Source organism: Chaetodon auriga, chromosome 8 (genome assembly GCF_051107435.1).
Source record: "Chaetodon auriga isolate fChaAug3 chromosome 8, fChaAug3.hap1, whole genome shotgun sequence".
In the NCBI taxonomy this organism is placed as follows: Eukaryota; Metazoa; Chordata; class Actinopteri; order Chaetodontiformes; family Chaetodontidae; genus Chaetodon; species Chaetodon auriga.
The window spans coordinates 5,345,617-5,366,556 of NC_135081.1; the positions used below are offsets into that span (position 1 = coordinate 5,345,617).

The 20,940-nt window shown below is 42.4% G+C and overlaps 1 protein-coding gene across 2 annotated transcripts in view; it reads right to left on the reverse strand.

The window, feature by feature from the left end:
• LOC143324388 (low-density lipoprotein receptor class A domain-containing protein 4-like) overlaps window positions 1–20,940 on the reverse strand; it is a 209,841-nt gene that overhangs the window by 129,822 nt on the left and 59,079 nt on the right. The window contains exons 1-3 of one of the 2 annotated variants that reach the window (XM_076736784.1): window positions 14,028–15,599; window positions 1,957–2,089; window positions 891–1,753 (exon numbers count right to left, since the gene is read on the reverse strand). In XM_076736784.1, the coding sequence (XP_076592899.1) occupies window positions 891–930 (40 nt within the window). In that variant the 5' untranslated portion in view covers window positions 931–1,753; window positions 1,957–2,089; window positions 14,028–15,599. Of the gene's footprint in view, window positions 1–890; window positions 1,754–1,956; window positions 2,090–14,027; window positions 15,600–20,940 lie in introns of those variants that run through there. The other variant, XM_076736783.1, reaches the window with a different exon arrangement.

Here is a 20,940-nt window from a genome sequence, read left to right on the forward strand (position 1 = left end):
AAGCATCTAAATTATACAAAGTGGTGCTTCTTTCTTTAGAAAACTATCTTCAGAGTACAGGCACTGTCATGCCGGGAGCACATAATTAGACGACGTACCTTTTTCACAGAAGACACTCTGACATGTCACAGTAGGAAAAGCACAAGTGTAAATAACAAAATAAATGATGGCTGAAGTCCATTTAGCTGCAGCGGTTTGAGGGTCCTGGTATTGTGCATGCTGGCTCACTTGAAAAGAACAGAACCACCATTTCTGTTATTAGCAACAACTGTGCTTTTCCTATTACGGCAAGTCAAAATGTTTGCAAAATTCACTCCCTCATTCGCTCATTCACTACTATCTACATGACACACACTCAAAAGTCTCCACTATAATGAGAAGAAAGCTGATATGTTGGACACTTAGTAATCAGCATCACTTTGGCTCATTATCAACAGGTGTAGTGTCGCCCAACTGAAATTTTTGCCTTTCTAAAATGTGCCTCAGTGCATTGTGAGTGTTAAAACAACCTTTAAGGGCACTACGTAGAGCAAAAAATGTCACACTCAGAATCTGAACATGCTAAATGGCAGAGGGTAAATATAGTGCACTACTAAGTAGTTAATAGGGAGCGATTTCAGACACAGTCGTTCTTTGGCCAACTCACAGCATTAATATGAATTAGCTGCAGCTGAGTAAAGTTGGTGACATCTCATGTATCACCTCCGAATTGAAATCACCTGTTTTATTTCATTTAATTGTTGGGCTAAGTGGAATAGAGAATATGAGAAGATGACCAACGTGTGGCCATAAGAACCATATGTGATACAACTTAATATCATAATGTTAATTCATAATGCACACGTGCACACACACGTACACACACACACACGTGCATTCTCAGTGTGTACCTTTAAAGGCATTTGTGGCCGGTAAGTCAGTTTCCTGCATACTGCTCCTTCCCACGCTCTGCCAGCTGTTGCCGATGCTGCGATGGATGCCAATAGACAAACCTTAACCGGTCCGAGCCGCGGCCGCTGGTGGGAGGGAGGGTGGCCGAGAGGAAGGGGCGGCGCCTGCCAGTCTCACTGCCATCTTTCTTCATCAACAGTCCATGTGCGGGAATAAAAGGCCGCTGTCTGTCAAACTCTGCAGCGGGCGACTGCTGTACAGTCACTCTAGTTCTCTGAGGACACAGCTGGCCGCTTAACTAGTCTGCGTGATGCTTTAACTGTCTTTTCACAGTATTGCTACTGCTGACTACACAGGACATGGGGAATCAAGTGATGGCTTAGGGGAAGAGGAGTACAAAAGGAGGAGATGGAGGGGTCTTTTTAGGGTGGAGACTCTGATTTGAGGTAAGGGTCAGGTTAGAAGAGGATGGATGAAGGTTTGGAAGTTGCAGTGCACTGAACTCTATCCTCCCAGCAGCAGGCCTACAGCCATAGCCAGTGCACTGAACTCTTGGCTGTCTCTGTTTTTCAACCTGCCTGGCTGCAGGTGAGTGTCTCAGCCTCTTCTCTGCCTGTGAGCTATAAATCTATATATCTCTCAGTCTATCTGTCTGCCTCTGTCTCCTCCGCAGTCAGGTTTGTCTCTTAAACTCAGCTCTAACCAACATGCTGTCTCCTCCGATTCTCCCAGCTCTTTTGCTGGCTTGTTCCCGTGTTTTTCTGCCTCCCGTCCTCTCTGTCTCCTCTTATGCCTTTTGTCCCGTTGCTGCAGTCCCGAACCCAGCACAAGGTACTGAGGCGTTCACACACTGGCACCACAGCTAGAGAGAAGAGAGAAGAAGACAGAAAACTCTGTGAATACAACCACGAGATAGCTAAAACAACAGGCGAAACAGATACACCCAAGCAAAACATGGGCAGGGCTAACTGCTGGCCTGCAATGACCAGTTGAGAAAAGTGCACAAAAACAACACTCATCCACATCCACCCACACACACACCCACGCACACAGCAGAGGACGAACCTCAGTGTGTGTCTCAGTCTGGATAGCAGGTGGGTGGCTGGCTGGCTGGCATGGCCCCCTTTAGTTCCTCTCACCCACTAGGTTCTTACATGAAAGGGAAAGTTTTTCTGAAAGCCAAACACCGCCTGTGACCCTATTTCACAGAGCAGGGGAGAGATAGAGCCACATGTCAGTGTGCCACTTTGAAGTCTGCCTGATAAACAGGGCTGGAGGAGGCTACGGCTAAGGAAACAACAAAACTTTATTTACATTTCAAAAGTGCCAAGTGCCGCTTTTTTGTGTGTCTGGGAAACAGAATAAAATCTAAAAAAAGAGGAGGGGGAAGAGGAGAGCGAGGGCGGGGGGATCGGAGGAAGACCGGTTTTGGTGAAAGAGTAACAACAACTACTCTTTTTGTTGTCGCCGAGAATGAACAAGTTAAAATGAGTGTGTCGGAGAGATAGATCACATGGAGTATGACGGGGGAAGAAAGGGAATGACAGAGGAGAGAGGCCGACGTTCAAAACAAAAGAATAGAGGAGGGAAAAACAGGTAGGGCGAGGAAAAGCAACAAAAAAGAGAATAAGAGAGATAAGAAACATGAAAAAAAGAAGACAAGGAGAGGTGGGCGAGAGAGACAGAAATCAAACAAAGTAAAGAGATGCAGGTTTAAAAAAAGTTCATGAAGAGAAACGAAGCGGGACGAGAGCAGGGAGGAATTTGTTGGTGAGAAAAGCAGACAGACGGTAAACAAACACACGCCCTGTCTGAGGTTTGGAAAGGCTCGACAGATCTCAGTTAGCTAGTCTTATCTCGGCTCTGTTTGCCTGTTCTTATCGAGTCTTACTGCAGTAAGGATACACACAGCAGCTGGTGCCCTGACAAACACAGAAGTAAAGGAGAAAACTGGGCTGCCATGATGTCGAGGGATATTTACCTCATTACGTGCCTTACCAGTGATTCATCATTTTGTCTGTTCGTGACTAAGCCAAATGGGTGTCCAGAGCACTTCAATGTTCATGGTGTTTCAAATCGACTGAAATTAGTCTGGGTGAAGTTATAAGACTTTTTTTTTTTTGCTTGAGCAGCAGTTTCAGATCATCAGATGGGCTGAAATTAGCCACTTTGGTTTTCTAGAGGTTAGCAAATCAAAGAGCTGCTTTGGTAGAGAGGAAAGGAGCAGACAGGAGACAAGGAGAGAGAGAAGAGAAGAGGAAAGGAAAGGAGGGGAGCAGAGAGGAGGAGAGAAGAGAGGAAAGGAAAGGGGAGATGAAAGAAAAGTAGAGGAGAAAAGATTAGGGGAAGTGAGCTGAAAAGAAAGGAAAAGGAGGCAGAGGAAAGAATAAGAGGAAACGACAGGAGAGAACGTGAGAGAAAAAGAGAGAAGAGGCAAAAAAGGAGAAGGCCAAAGAGGACAGGACAGGAGATGAAAGACAAGGAAGTCCAGGAAAGGAGAAGAGAGGAGAGAAAAGGAGAGGAGGCTGCCACGCTGGACTAATTGATTACAGCGTTAGAGCAGAATTATCACACAGTAATCCCGTGTTTGATATTGAGAAGAGCAGCCTGTGTATCCGTGCAGAGATAAGTTTTGTGTGTGTGTGTGTGTGTATGTGTGTGTGTGTGTGTGTGTGTGTGTGTGTGTGTGTGTGTTATTCTGGTAATCTTCAGTTTATCCCTGTTGAGGCCTATGAAGTTCACTGTTTCACAGTCTGAAATGTGACGTAAGTATGGTGCTATCAGAGCTAACGATCTTCAAAGAGTCATAACATTAATTAAGTCTGTTTTCCAAGTGATTTTAGTTCATGAAGCCGAGTTTGGCTGCCGAGCAAACATTTGCTGCATGTGATCTTACAATCGGCAGACTCTGCTTGTACTCATGTCAGCAGTACAGTTGTAATGGCACAGACAGACTGCAGTGGGCTTCCAAAGTCCTCATCAGTACTGTGCAGTTAAAAGCTGTCAACTTTTCATGAAGTTGAACATTTGTTTTAAACTTCAACTAGGAATCATTTTCTTTTCCTGTCAGGTCTGTTTGATTTGCCAAATGTTTGCAATGAAAGGTACATTTTCTTAAGTGGAGTCTGGAACATACAGAGAGAACATAAAAAAACTTAAAGCTATTAGCTGATAGTTTAAGGTAGAATTCACTTTATTAGGGTAAGGGTATTAAACAGTTTCAACTGTTTCAACTTGTTGAAACTTAATGATGTTTTAGATCATACAGAGGGTTTTAGGGGATATTTTGCCTAACAACAGACCCAGACCCATTTCATTGGATAGTGAGCCCCGGACTCACATTCATAAGGTTTTGTCCTCAGGAACTGCAATTGAACTGGTTTACTGTCCATGATTACCTTCTAAATTCAGTACAGAATTATGGAGATGAAGATAGGATTGTGGGGGGACAGTAAAATATTAGGGTTTAATGATGGGAGATCTGGATAAAATCCTCTATCACAGTATATGTAATTTTTACATAATGTGACATTTTACAAATAGCACATTTTCTGCAGGATCAGTTGGAAAATAGTTTCTGGACAATTTGACAGGTATGTCTGTCATTACATTGATGGAAAGATCATATAAAATCCAATGTTATCATAAAGCAGTCCTACAACCAGAGTTATAAAAAGGATTCCTATTGCAGTATAAACAATATGGCAAAATCTTTGACTTCAAACACTTATATAGTCTCACAGTATATTCTGTCACATTGCAATTAAAACATCCATCCTCAACAAAAGACTCTTTAGGGGCAGGGTATTTGGACAAACTAACAAACCAGATGCTAAACAACTGGAGCAAAACTGGAAAAGCAGACAACTGATTTATGAAACTTTACAGGAAAAAAGGGCAAAAGTCACAGAATCTCTTCAGCTTTTTTTAATCTAATGGAAGAGCATTATCTAATTTATTCTTTTCAGAGCAACGGTACAGCAAGAAACATAAATTAAAAAGTAAGATTTCTACAACGTGCGCATATTCCATTAGTTGATAAGAACATTATTGTATAGTGTGAATTCAATCACACTTCCACTGTATTCTGGTGGAGAAATTAAAACATCATATGTGCTCTATTCAGGAGTCCTGGAGCACAGACTTATATCTGATCCCATTATATTATAAATGTTATATTATTTGCTATATTTCATATAAAACCACTGCACTGCAGAAACCTTCAATGACTTATCAGGTGGACAGATTGTTCCTGTAAAAAATGGCCAATTTCCTCTAACACGACACACAAGCTCTTTCTGCTGACTGCCTGTGAGTCAGTCCAGCCTGACCCCGTTGACTGTCTGTCCACAGGGTCATCTGAGGACAAATACTACTAGTACTACCACTACTACCACTGCTGTCTGTGTGTCTGTCTGCTGGGTCATCTGAGGACAGCTAGTTGTCATGACGGGCTGTGGAACACACTGTTTGCTGTTTGACAATGGGATTTGAGGCGCCAGGTGGACGTTGTTTGTGCTCTGGTCATTTGAGGACAGCTTCTCCTGTCTTATGTCTGGATTTATCTGGCTGTGAGACTTCAAAGTCTGAGCAATGCAGAAAGTCACACTTACAAATGAAACAAACAGAAAAGTGAAAATTAAGCACTATACTGTTCATTCTCTATCAACTTTTGTTTAGGTTTGTCACAGAAATAATGGAAACAGAAGACACAGACTTAAAAAGATGTGTCATTTGTTCAAGCATTGTAAAATCATGAGCATGCTGAAAGCTCTGACACCAGGGTTGTGTTTCCCAACCTTTTGGAGCCACGGCACATATTTTACATTAGAAAAATCAGGCACACCACCAAACAAAAATGTCACAAAAAGTGTATTTATTGAAATATAATGACAATCTAGTCTCAATTTACTTACTCAGTGTGAAACCTGGGCCTGTTTAGTTGAACACAAAGCTGATATTTTTGCAGGAATTGAAAAAAGACACACAGGAAGATTTCATCTGATTGGTGCTCTAAGCCTTAGAGCACCAATCAGGTGATATTGGATAATCTTCCACGGCATACCTGATGATTTCTCATAGCACACTTACGTGCCGTAGCACAGTGGTTGGGAAACACTGCCATACACAACAAGGAGGTACATTTCTCACATTTCTTTGCATTCCTTATTTGGACAAAGCTCCATTTTATCTATTGTGATGGTAGGACTTTGATGCATACACAGCAACTGAATAATGCCTTAAAACTTGTGAAACATCATTCAAAGATCAAATGTTCGGACAAAGGGAGTCAAGCATGTGCACTTAGGGTAAATAAAAATGAGTAAAAATAAAAATAATACATTTCTGAACAAATTGTTACAAAAGTAATTTTCAAGGCCACAAAAGTAGAGTAACCTGATCTGGTTCTTGTGACATTTTTGAGAATTCCTGCAATAAACAGCAGTACATTTGTGTTTCTGAGGTTGTATTCCATTTCAGAGCCAAAGACAGGACTAGGACAAGAGGCTTGAAACTTTTCAAAGACTGTTTTATTTAGAAGCTGGTGAGAGTAGATGGTGGAGTGGGGCAGGTAGCGAGGGCTGACCTGTAGACTGGCGAGGTGGTGAGTGAGGCAGGTCGACAGAGATCACTGGAGGAAAATGAATCTGAGGCACAAGGAAACAGAGTGACTCAGTTTTGTGGCAAACTAGAGAAAAATACTGACTTGGAGCTTCAGATTTTTCTTGGCATTAGTACCAGGCTGGCAAACGGAACAATCTAGTGAAGAATGGAGTGAAGAGCTGGAGTTTACGAGAGTTCACCCTAGATCACTCTCCTCGGAGAGAAACAAGTAGCTTATGACCCAAAGAGGCCTTAAAAGGAACAGATTGGTCTTGGTCATACCCTGCAGTGCAGCTTTTAGGTCCTAATTAGCCATTTCCATCTGGCAATTGGTCAGTTGGTGGAAACCAGAGGAAAGATGAACAGTAACACCAAGAGTCTGGTAAAATGCCCTCCAAACTGGGGTATGAATCTGGTCAGAGACTATATCCCATGGAATACGATGGAGATGGAGGACATGGTATACCAGGCAGTCAGATGTTTCACAGTCTGTGGGGAGTTTGGGAAGAGCCACAAAGTGAACTGCTTTAGAGAACTGATCAGCAACAGTCAGTATGACTGGTACCCTGTGAAAGGGTACATCTGTGACAAAGCTGACCACAATGTGTGACCAAAGGGCATCTTGGAACAGGACAGGACATAACACACCAGTGGGTAGATGATGAGGACTTTCCCCGAGCACAGATAGTGCAAGCTGAGACAAAGGTTGGGTATATGCCCCCATAGTAGGCCACCAGAAGTGTCATTTGAGGAGGGTATGGCTTATTCCTGAATGGCAGGTAAAAGAGGAAGTGGTCACCCACTGGAGGACCTGAGAATGTATAGAATTAGGTACGAGTAGGCAGTTAGGTGGACTAGTACTTGGGTGAGGCTGTGTCTGCTGAGCCTCCCTTACTATCAAGTCCATCTTCAAGAAAACCTCAGCCACCACACAGGTGACAGGGAGGATGGTGTCTAGGGTGGAGAGACTCTTCAGAGACAAGCTGGTGGGAGAGAGCACCAGTTTGATAAGTCTGGAATCCAGTAGACATGTCAGAGTGAAGTTAAACTTCCAAAAAAAACAACCAGCACACGTCGTGGAGGTTAAGTTGTTAAGCGAATGTTGGCCAAGTTCTTATGGACAATCCATACCACAAATGATCGCGCTGCCCCCTCCAGCCAGTGCCTTCATTCTTCTAACACATGTTTGACAGAGAGATACTCCCTATTACCAATGTCAAATGGTTTTCAGCTGGAGAGATATGACAGGAGAAAAAGAAACAGGGATGGAGCCATTTAACTGATGTCTGAAGCATCAACCTCCACAGTGACCTGGCAAGAGGGATCAGGTTGGACCAGTAAGGGGGCAGAAGTGTGGAGACTTTAATTTGAAAAAAGTTTTTACAGTCTCTGGGGTCCAGGAAAAAGGAATGCAGGAGGAAGTGAGTCTGGCAAGAGGTGATGCCACTGTATTGTAATCCTTACTGAAACAGTGGGAGAAATTACCAAAGCCTATGAACCACTGAAAATGTTCACAGGTGATGCATTTCGGCCACTCTGCCACCAGGTTGGTTTTTTTTTTTTTTTTTTTTTTTTTTTTTTTTGGATCAGTCTTCATCTGCCTGCTCTCAATGATGTAACCCAGGAAACTAACTTTACTGGTGTGGAACTCACACTTCCCTGCCTCATGAAGAGCTTGTTCTGCAAAAGCCTTTGGAGGATCTGGTGGACTGGGAGATGTGGTCAGACATGTTCTAGGAGAAGATGAGTGTACACAAACATAAAGCTGCAGGAACATGCGCAAGTCCAAAAGACATTACCAGATATTCAAAGTATCCTCAAAGGTTGTCTATGTTGTGTTGTGACAGTGTTGTGAGGACTGTGGCAATATTGCCTGGCTAAAAAGCAGAGTTGATTAATGGCAGAGGTTACTTGTTCTTTACAGTGATGTTAGTCAGACCAGACCAGTCATTGCAGGGTTGTAGTGAATGATCCTTCTTAGAGACCAAAGACCCCCAGCACCAATAGGGGAGGAAGAAGATTGAGTAATGCTGCTCATGAGTCACTGATTCATTTCTTTATGGCCTTTTTCACAAGACAGGTTGTAAAGTTTAGAGGGAAGAGGGGCCCTGGGAAGAAGTTCACAGCACAATCATAGGGACAACGGGCAGGTATAGAGAGCCCTGTCTTCTGAAAAATACACCCATATCATGATATGCAGTGGGGATGGTGGACAAATCTGCAGGCTAAGGACTTGGAGAAGCAACGCCGACCTCCAACTGACAATTTTCCTTGTTTAATGGATGTTTGCCGTTACAATGGCAGACTGCTGGGTCCATGCTAGTAAGATCATTCCGTGATGTTGTGTTAATTAAGGATGTGAAAGCAGGAACAGTTTGAAGGCAGTTATATTTGGAACTTGGTGAGATGGTGCTTGAGGAGATGGGCCAGAGTAGATGGTGGAGCAGGGCAAGTGAGAGGCCTGAGTTGTCGAATGGAAGGCACACTGGCCAGGCTCTGAATGAGGAAAGCAGACAAAGATCACCAGAGGAAAATGAACCTGAGGCACAAGGACACATAAATCAGAGAAAAATACTGATTTGGAGCTTAAATTGGCCTAGCATTAGTACCACATCAGCAAACCAAACAATCTGGTGGAGAATGGAGTGAAGAGCTAGGGTACATATACTGCTTGAGTTTGATGAGAATTGGTCGCAGGTGTTCCAGTAGATTGGCAGCTGGAGGCAGGTGATTGGCAGCCACAGGCAACTGAGAGCCATACCCAACTCACACAGAGAGACAGAGAACAAACAGGGGACCAACAAGAAACACAAGGGAGGGATAAATGGTAAACGGACTGCATTTATATAGCACTTTTGCAGTCTACCTCCAATCAAAGCGCTTTACAACACATTCCACGTTCCCCTATTTGCTCACACACTGATGGCACAGCCATCGGGAGCAATTTGGGGTTCAGTATTTTGCCCAAGAACACACTTGCAGACTTTAGGAGCCCAGGATTGAACCACTGACCTTCTGACAAGTGGACAACCTGCTGTCTTCCTTTAAATGAACTACAATAACACAAACCCCTGCAAGGTGGCCTCGAAAGACTGTATTTGAAGAGATCCAGACAGAGACCTTCACACTGACAAATATACAGTCTGTACAACTGTTCTTGAGGCAGACATTGAAGCTGTACAAGCTCCAGCTTTGCTGTTATGGAGTTGTAGATGACCTCTAACCTCCCGGCAGTGGGTAAAGTAAGGAGAGTTTCCATTATAGCATTAAGTATTATTTGAGCATGTTTCTGCTTGCCATTGGAACAAGAGAGGATAACTAGTAACTCTAACAGCCAGGACCAACACTGGGTCACACAGGGACATGTGCTTATCAGTGAGACAACAGTCAAACAGACAAACATGGATTGGGGAACAGACTTTAAAACCATGGGGCCGGTCTCATCTGTTACACTGAAAATTTAAGCATGCTAAGAATGCAATTGCATAACAAACCAAGAACTGGGGCTACTGAGGTGAATCACAGATCTGCTGTGGAGAAAAAGAGTCACTTAAAAATGTAGCTCTCACGGACTGTTTATATTTGGTCTGACTCTTATCTAATAGTATCGGCTAGAGGAAATAAAATGTCTCACTGCTGGACAATAAAACTACGTGGATGTCTCAGGGATTATAAACAGCTGAGGGTGATATTCAGTTTTATTTCTTTGGATTCAAACACGAGGGCAACTGTGGACTCACAGTAGGCTGAAACCCCCCCACACACACGCACTGCTGAATCAGCCCCACAGGCGTTGCCATCTGGTTTGGATGCTCAAAAAATATCTTGATCCTCCTCTTTCAAAAAGAGTAAAACTTGAACCGAATGACGCATGGACTACAGTCTGTAGGCCTTTCAAGATCAACAGATTTGACCCTTCTTAAATATGAAACGCTGTGGTTGTGAGCTCAAAATTAGGAAACATGTCACCCTTACTTTAAAAAATCCTATTACCCCAGTTTTACAGCCTCCAAACAGTGTTCTTTTACTGTCCAGCTGTCAATATCCAGATGGCAGGAGTTGGTAAAAATGTTGATATGCCAAACTCAATTGCTTCAATTGTTGCTGTGGACTCACAGCAGTCAAGAATTCTGAGCAGCAGGGAGTACTATCACCTGTTTTTTTTTAGCCTCTCAGGTTATATACAGTTGACCCCATCTTCACCATTGAAGTTTTGGGGGTCATATGCTGCCTGTAGGCACTACACAACACTACACTACTAAATGTGTGTATTGTACACACAAAATACACACATGAACACATAAGTCCTGTGAAAAAATTATTGAATATACACTGCAGGTTTAATGGGTAAAAAACTTAATCAAGAGTCCTTATATATGGCTTATATTCTCCCAGAAAGATGACAGAAAAGACAGAAATACAGTATCATCTGTGATAAAGTGTTACATCTCTATTAAGGAAATCGAGTAGGATTAAAACTTTAGGGCACTGATAAGATAGCAATTCATAAAGCATTTATAATGTAGTATAGTCTATGGTTTATACAATTTCAGTATACTTGATGATCTTACACTTTACCAAAGTGACATCTGATCTATGTCATTATGTGAAGTGCAAATGTTCTCTGCTCGTGAGACTCTTTTGATAGCATATGTGTATGCTGGTGGCAGATGAGAGGTCGTTTAAGGACACAACCACTGTGTCACACATGAATAGATGAAGATTATACAAGACCCCAAATGATTAATGGAAGATCCACTTTAGTCTGCTTCATTAGTCCCATCCATACTGTACTCCAGTTAGACGAGCCTGGCTTGTGGCCAGGCTGCAGTTAAGAGAGGCTTTTAAAGGCTGAACCCAGCAGCTACTGTCCCACACCTCAGCGACGACCCAGCCTATGTTTGTCTTACAAGGACGGAAAACAAGGACAACACTTAAGTAGCTGCGTGTAGATGGATAAATCAGCCAGCAATCAGCATTTTGACACTTCATTATGGTTTGTTTCATGTCTTCATTTACCTGAACTGCTCAACTCATTGTAGGGCACAAACATATACGGGCTGTGTAACAGCTCTGTAACAGTTAGGCAGAATACAGCATGTGGGCACATCGAGATTTGAAATGGATGATGATATCCCTCCACAGGCAGCTTCATGAAATTCTTGATCATTTTGGGACCTGAAACTTAGTTAAAGGGTCAGCTCACACAAATAAAGGGGGAAAAAAATCTCACATTTCTCTTGTGGTATGTAACCATGGAGATAGCTTTGGAAACATGTCTTTTCAGAAAAACAGTGTGTTATGTGGATTAACCAGTGTTACGGACAAACTGTTTCTGGAAGACAGCAGACATCTCAGACACAGATACATCCAAACCTGGGCAATAAAACACAAAGATGTTTTGTACTCATATTTTGGGTTGATTGAACCTTTCCAGAATACTACAAGGTTTCCTGATGTATCCCAAGGTTTTGTTAAATAAACTGGTATTTTTCATAGTACTAATAATACACTGCGTAACAATCGTGCTTTTATTGCTCGTTTGGTCTAAATGCTATTTGCAGACTGTGCATTTGAACCTGCTGCTACCACCTGCTATACATACATATAGTGGCTATTGAATTTTCACTTGTGACTAGCTGGCAGGTGTCAGTTATATTCTTGTAAGTGATTAACTAGACACCTCCAACACAGGTGTCTAATTTCAGTTCTGAACAAACACACTACAATTTAACTGTAGGTAGCAAGAGCAGCAGTAACAAAGCTTCAGCGCCTAATGGTTTCGCTAAAGAGTTGTGGGTTTGTGTACACAGCAGTTTTGGCTACAGTTCCACATGCCTTTGCCCTCCATCTGTCTTTCAAACCTGCAGGCTGCACCTGCTTCACTGTCGGCATTTCACGACTCCTTTCCTGTCCTCATTTTTTGCATTGTTGGAACTGTAAGATAGGAACAATAAAACTGTAATTGTGGCGTTTGTGTTTCGATCCCTGGCCCCTGTTATTCACAGGTCTAAGTGTCCTTGAGCGAGGGGCTAAACCACCTCTCTGTGTAGCAAAAGCAAGCCCCTTTTGACAAAAATCGGCTGAATGTTATCTAGTTTCATGATGTATCTAACAAAAAAGCAAGATCAAAAGTTTGTAATAGATTTCTCCATTTCTCCTTCTTGACAATGTGATTATGTTGTGGAGTTCAGCAACGTTCAAGTCAATGACATGTGACAGTTTGCTGGTCGAGGCTATAGCATTAGGAGGACAATAATGTCTGTGGTGCAGGTTCTAAGGATGCTTTGCATTGAGTTGTTCTCAGTGACAATGAAACATACCTCGTCTGTGTTTTTTCCCTTATTGTACTTAACTGCCCTCGATTTAGCTGCTCGTAGACTAACAACACTTAGTTTGAACTGAATAAAGCTGGTTATTGTGTGTTGGTCTCATTCCAAAAATGTCTCTTTTCCTTGTAACTTACGGAGCTTTCATGCACTCAGAACATCACTGGTGAATATCATCCTCTACCTTTCTTAGGTAATAAAAAAAATAACCTCTATTTTTCTCCTTTTGGAGGAATTATCTATTTGCCTCAGGAAAAAAAAAAAAACATCTGAAAGTGTGAAATGATGCACAAAATGACTGGCAAAGCAAAATCAAACAAAGGTAGGCTGAAGGCGTCATTCGTCACATCCTTGTCTGATCTGGCTCTGTGTCACGCTGACTGCCAGCCGAGTGTGACAAATCTGACAGGCTTAATCTGGCTATGCATCAACTCCAGTATCAAGGGGCTGGATGCACAGACAGACAGACAGACAGGATGTGGGGCAGCGATGGTGACTCACAGACAGACACACACACACACACCACAGAGGCAGTGGAAATGAGGCAGACAGGTATGATGTCAGGAACATGGAGGGTTGTCTCGACAGCTGTGATGATGGACACAGGCTACTTTAAATCTGACAGGTGGCTGCTCCAATCTAGACATTTAACTTTTAACAGTCACAACAAAGAAGAACAAAGACAAGGCTGCAGAGAAGACGAGCACACAGAACAGACACACACATTAGGCAACGGAGAAAAAACGAAATAAGCATGGCAGTAAACAAAGCTTAAACGCGTGTGTGTGCTGTGTGCTATGGACGACTGCAGATGTGCTTAAAAGCGAAAGGCAATACAACGTGACAATCCATACTGACAGACAGGCTCAACACAAAGACTATAAAGAGAGAAGAGCCATCGGGCAAAATTAGCCTACACTTCCATAAAGAGACAACTGATCAAACGCCTTTCCTCAAGGCCTCTCCGAGGATTTGCTTAAAATGTCTCCTGATGTGCTGTTTAGCAGGGCGGCTGATTGGCTAGCTGTCCTGAGCATCAAACCCAGACAAAAGATGGGAAAAGACTGGATGGATTAGAGGAGAAATCAAAGCAGAGATTGTCTGCAGGCATAAACACTGCTCGTACACATGATGTCATTTTATTGAGCAAAACAATAGATGCAAAGTGGACATTAAGTGGCGAGCTGCGTAGGGACTGCTTACCATCAGAGTCTGTTCCATGGCCAACAGCACAGGCCCACTTCTGGTGACACCATTAATTCCAGTGGACTGGCTGCTATAGCAACACACAACAGGGTTTTTATGGTAATCTGTCTTATTATTTTAAATGACAAAGTGAGACTGCAAAAGAGAAGGACGGCCTGCGAAAAGTAAGAGAATAACTACCTGAAAGTGAAGAGGGAATATAAAGTGTATCCCTCACCTTGCCACTGTTACTGGGCTTTCTCACCAGGAACAAGGAAGCTTGTAGTGTGGATGAGGTACAGCCTAAGACAAAGTGCCTACAAGTGTGTGTGTGTGTGTGTGTGTGTGTCAATACACTTTTGAAAACTTTGAATGTGGAGACAGATTCCTGTCAGAGGAGAAGTTGTCACACTAACCTCCTTTGCCTCCTTCTCCACTGACACTGCATCATTCTTGGTCGTATCAACAGGCTGGGCAAAGTAAGGAATTAAAAAACCCTACAGTTATGGCTTTAAAGCCCCTCACATTTGACATCAATGAGATACAACCACGTTCAGAGGCAGAAAACCGCTGAACGCTCCTTTCAGAGTTCAGCCCATGTGAGAGCTGACACATCGTGGTACTTGGCGCTCTGGACCCGACCTTGTGCCTCCTTTGCTTCCGGAATGCCGGCATGCTATCTGAGATGACACACTGGGGCAGCGTTATGCTGCTGTGGCCCGGTTCAGTGTAAAAAAGCAAAGCCGGCACAACGACGGGTCCTTTTTCCGGCAGTATTACAGGATCTGTGTGTGAAGAGGCGGCTGGACTGCTCTCGCTGTGCAGACGAAATATTAGGTGTGTCGTCTCTCTCGTTTCTTTGGTATAAAGCTCCACTGAGCAGATGGGTTGGTAAACAGGAACATACTGTGTGCAGTTTACGGCCTTTCACATGATATCTGGGCACTGAATTTTGAACATTTTTCCAACAGTTAGTGTGTGGTGCCAAGGGAAGAAAATATTGGAGAATTTTCTATTTTTCTATGTTTCCCATGGATTTAATGTTTATTCTCACAGTTCATACATTCATGGACTGTGATTGAAGGCTTTTACAAATTGGTTCTGTGAACATGTCTTGTGCTCATTTACTCCAAATTTCCCTTTGAATGCTCTAGAATCAACACCGGTTTCTTCACATTGTACAGCTAAAGGGAATGCACCGCTAAGAATAAGAAGAAGCCGACAAACATTTGTTGCAAAGAAAGTTAATATCAGGTCAGAAACTTTCAACTTCTGAACTTTTGAACTTTCATTGACTTTTATGCTCATTTCTGAACACATAAAAAGTTGAAAGGAGATGGCAGGAGGTGTTAAACTCGGGCTGGTGTTTTCTGTGTGGGTTCACACTTTTTCAACCAGCTCCTTTCGATTCTCAAAGGTTACTGCATTTTCTAATTCTCCTACAATCAAGCACAAACCATTCAGTCCTATTCCATGAAATTAAATGGGAAATAAAGCTTGTCTTGACAAGAATCACATCGTAACACAGCTAATGCTATGATAAAGCACCACAAAATAACTTTACGATGACATGAAACATTGAGGAATGTGGAAAATAATGAAAAGGTCAAATACAGGGGAACTACTGTGCTTTGAAGAGGCTCTGATCAAGAAAAAACAAAGCACTGAGATCAGGCTTGGATCTCACGATTTACATTCAATAAAACACTCCTGCCTTTAAAGGCCTCTCTGAAAGCACTTCAGCTTCTTCTACCATGAAGACACACAAAGTACACAGATGAACACATGAATCCAACCTGGCATGCCATTCAAAGACGTATGTAAACATGGAAATATGCAGGTATGTTTGAATACAAAGACACACACATAAAAAAAAAGATCACACAATGAGGCACAGCATGTGCCAAAGCAGCTAGAGGCAGCAGAGACATTACAGGCTGCAGTCACGCAGCAAAAATCCATTTCGTTCCCTCTGACTAGGGAAAATAAAAAAAAAAAAAAAAAAAAAAGTAAGAAGAAAATCAGACAGCACAGCACAGCCAAACAGAGCGACCCGCCTCCCCAGAGAGAGCGCTGACTGACTGTCTGGAAGGAAATGAATTCCTCAGACCAAACACACACATAAAAGAGGATGCTGAAACATGCACACACTTAGATGCACATTAAAATGCAAACACAAACACACACACACGCACACACATTCAAAAACAAGGAAGAGCTGTCGGGCGTTTGAATGATGATGATGCAATTTTTGGTTTTAGGTCATGGTAACTCACAGAATCAACAGCAAATGTTCAGCATCTCTTGCTATCAACAGCACGTAATCTGATCACGTACAGCCTTCAGTGGACATAATTAGACGACGTACGCTTAAAGGTGCAGCCAGCAATTCTGATCTAATACACTTCTTGTCAAATTCAGCAGATTTCTCCTCACGGTCTGCTACCTGTCTGTTCTGTGTGTGCGCTGACAAAAAGCTGGTGTACATACACAGCACCGGCTCTGTGAACAGGAAACACACAAAGTGGCTCCGGAAGAGCTACACAACACTATTCCAGCCAATCAGCAACAGGTGAAACCTGTGCACAGGACAGGGAGAAGGGGAGGGAAGGGGAGATGGGGGGGGGGGGGGGGGACAGTACATCTGGCACATGCTAACATGAACTCAACAACATGATCAAGAAGGAGAGATGACCCAAAAGAAGAGCAGGTCAGAAGAACAAAAACTGAAAATGAAGTTTTATGATGAGGCAGCAGCAAAGAGACGCACAGACATCAGTGAGACTTTCCAACAGTGGAGAACGGCATGAAGACGGATGTGGAGGTCGCTCTGTTTCTGCTCGACAGGTGGGTAATAGTTTGGCTATGTTTCACAGAAGCAACAGGTCAGTGCTGAGCTTCTGAAGGAGCACTGAAGGGAGGGGTGTATTTGTTTGGCTGCTGAGTTCAAATATCAGCAATCTTTCTCCAGAATCGCTGACTCCACGTTTAACAGTGACAGGAAGATGGGATAAAGCCAACGACTGTCACGATTACTGGACCTCACAAACAGACCAAACAGGAGCTTTGCAACGGGTTTTTATCATAGTTTTAAACCTTTAAGGTGATTTGATCCACAAAATCTAATTAACAGATAAATCTGTCTCTATTTAGCAGCTACAACACAACAAGAAATTACAGAACAGAACTGTCAAAGTAGTAGTAGTAGTTCTAGTTTGTCAACCAAGACCCCCACTTTCATTTAACAACTGTAAAATGTCCCATCTTGGCCACAACTCCTTACAAAACAACTTTAAAAGAACAGTTGTACATTTTGAGAAATGCGCTTATTCGTTTTTTTTGTCACACAATAGATTCCCGGCAGCCGCAGACAGTGGAAGACACGGCCTCCAGCACTCATCCAGGACATAAGTCTTGTTTTAAGTTGTACTTTGATTAAAGGTGGAGGGTGGGACTGACGGGTTAAAATCATGAACAAGCGAAAGACGAGCCATTACCCCACCAGAGGAGACGACTGCTGTGCTTATAACTGAGGTGGACAACTGAAAAATGTGGCTATAACACGTTTAGTCAAGCTAAAACATGATGTAAGTTCCTCTTTATATGAGGAAAATCAGCACCAGATGTAAGTAGTCCCCATTTTGGGGGGACCCTGCGGATCCCCCACACAGTCTCCTGGTCCCTGACCTCATTCTGGGAGCCACTGCTTGACGCCACAAGCTGCACCGGACCACAATGACACTTCAACGGAATCTTAACAGAGACCGGGGTAGATAGGTCAGGCCTAATGGCTCATTCCATTCTGTGCTAAAAGGACATTAGAGGTGACACTCTACATGAAGCAACTTGTTATGAGTCCTTAATCTCTCAGTTCAGTCTCTCAGCAGCCATAAAACTGCAGTGAGACAAGACGCTGACTAAGGAAAATGAGTGTGATAATAATGCAGTTAAAGTACTGCAGCTCGGACTCCTTTTGGAGCTTCCCAGCCAGTGTGCTGATCTCATTCTGCATTAATCAGTCAAAGGTCACTGTTACTATACATTTGGAAAAACTTTTTTTTTTTTTGCTCAGGATTTAATGAGCCGGGTGATTCTCTCTTCCTCTGAGGCCCAGGCTCATTAAACATATGACCACTTTTGACCATATGTTGACATCAGCACCACACCACAAGGGATAAGACACAGTTTAACATTTTCACACATTAAAGAGAAACTGGTCTACACATTCAGGCACACTATGAAACCGTGCTGAATGTCTGTATCATGTTTGGAGCCTTTACCAATGTGCCAAGTGAAAATTAAATGTGCTAATCCAACCCCCAGTGTACTGAGAACAGACTGAGATCATGTCTGGCATCTTGAATAATGCTCAAATATCTCCGCTGTTGGACGAACAGCGTCTCAGGAAAGGATCTTGGGAAAGTTTATCAGGGTTAAGTTCACTCGATGTCTTCTGTCCATCCCTGTTGCTGCATCTTTTCGATAACTTGGTATCACACACATTAAACTTCCTTCCTGATTATTAGAAACCTAAATAAACTACCTGAAGTGCCTCAAATCTTCGGCCAAGTTACCGCCTACCTTACCTCCCAAGCAGATTCAAAGCATTAGAAAAACAGAATGTGATCTGTGTCACAATAGTCATGAAAGCTACTCAGAGACACCTGGACAGTGGAAGAACTGTCAGGTGTACACAAGTGATTTCATTAGCATTTCCATAAATTTGGGAGACTTGCAAGAGACAGATAAAAAAACATAATGATGAAAATGAAGCAGCAGAGACCGACATATCCTGACATTTACCTCCAATTATAGGCCAAGTGCCAAAGGATCCTATACATCCCATAATACAACTCCATGATTTCTTTCTCTCTGTGCCTGATGAATACCGTCTCACACTCCATACACCACATTTGTACTGTCAGTCTGTTAAAAAGCTGCCTCCCAAAACGTCTTTCTCTTTCTTTTTTTTTCTTTTTTTTTTCTTCTTGTTTTTTAAGCAACACAAGCTTTCCTAATGGTTTCTAATAATATTTTGTGGAGTAGCTCATAGCATTTTGGGCCATGTTTTCGAAGAAAATGGCTTTGCACAACTGTTCTATGTGCTCAGAAAAGAAATAATAATTTAGTGATCTTGATTACACAATATTTATTTTGGGTGTGGCTCAACTCCACCTGAGAAAAACTGTTATTCAAAAATATTCCAATTACAATACTAATATTATACAATCATTAAAGCTAATCAAACAAGCACCAAGTCTACGTAAGGTACACAGTGCACACAAGTACACACCACACCGCAACTGCTGGAGCGAGGGCGAGTGAGAGCGAGAGGTGCAGATGGAGCAGATGGAGGTGGTGTGACGCACCCATTTTCACCTTTAACTATTTGCTTATTAGCATGCATATTAGCATACTGGCTTTTTTCATTTTGAAGCACTTATTCTGTAGGTTCGTGTTATGAAGTTAGCTTTTTAATATCGTAATTCAGGTATGACAGCCTCCCCATTTACTATCAATAAGCAGCCATCATGAGGTAACCGATGGAACGCTCTTAGTTAATAGTGGTTGTAGAATTTGGTCATGCAGAATAAGGAATTACTAAGTGCTTTATGATGACTAATAGAGCCAATATGCTACTATATGCATGCTAATAAGCATCTAGTAAATTGTGAACACACTGTATATTTGAATAACATCTTGACTACATGAAAGTGTTTCAGTTTAAAAGACAATGAGATCTGTTGCCTCAACGAGATCAAAGTGTTCTGATTACAGCAGGGATAATCTGCTGAGCAGTGCAGAGTTCTGAATGAGTTATTGGACACGTTATGGAGGAGCGTGTGTCAGTCTGTCCAACCGTCTCTCTCTCTGCACCGGGATGTCTCTGCTGTCAGATGTTACAACAACTGACAAGCAGTTTCTGTCTGTGACAGTTCTGTCTTACTCTGCTCACCTCTATGTTTAGCAAACTAATCATTTTCCATGAATGGGAGTTTGCAGAACAAGACCAGTCCATGTACAGTCTCTGGTTCTTCATGATTCACTTCAGCACTTAAAGCTATGTATGAAAGGGATAAATACAGACCATTGTTGTTATCACTTCAACCAGTTTAACTTAGCTGAATATCAAGTAGAGATCAGTCTAACTGCCTTTTGCACTCAACTGTTCTCAAACTGCTGATAGAAATTTTTGTACCATTTTGTGTAAATAGCTTTGTGGAAAATGTGAAGTGCTTACTGAACTACCAAGTTACATCTCTGTGTCTTAATTATGCACAAGGTCCACGCCGTGGTACTTGTGCTGTTTTTGGTCTACGACTACTAAAATAACTGGACTGTCATTTGTCATGAAGAAAACGCTGAGATGAAAAGGACGCCACTGAACATTCTTTTCTTCATTTTCCAGGTCTACGTGACCAAAATTTAAACCTGAATGCGGTGGCTTTGTAAGTTTTGTACCTACTTCTCAGGAAATGGCAGAAGAATTATTGAACATTACAGATCCGTTCATGGACATTAAGGAAGAAACTGTCCACTGCCATGAATTTACAGTGACTGTCCACTAGTTCTCCTATCACAACAATCCCTTAAGAACCACTTAAGAGAACATGGAGTTTCACAGCATGGACCTATTGGACTTTTTTTGTGTATCAATGAGAATGTAATGCGTGGTAATGGAGTTGGACACATGTCTGAATGTTATTAAACAGGTTGGAGTTGGATGAGAGTGTTTGTGGTTCTTTGCTCATCTTCAGTAAAAAAAATGTAAATGTTGGTCAGTGATAGTTGTTAGATTATATTAAATGTCTGGGGTGAAGACTTGTCAGTTATTCTGTCGAAAATTGCTTAGCCAGTATGACATTTGATGTAAGCATCCAGATTGTAGGTACTGAGCAAATCTGAAATCTAGGGGTTAGAAGAGAAGAAC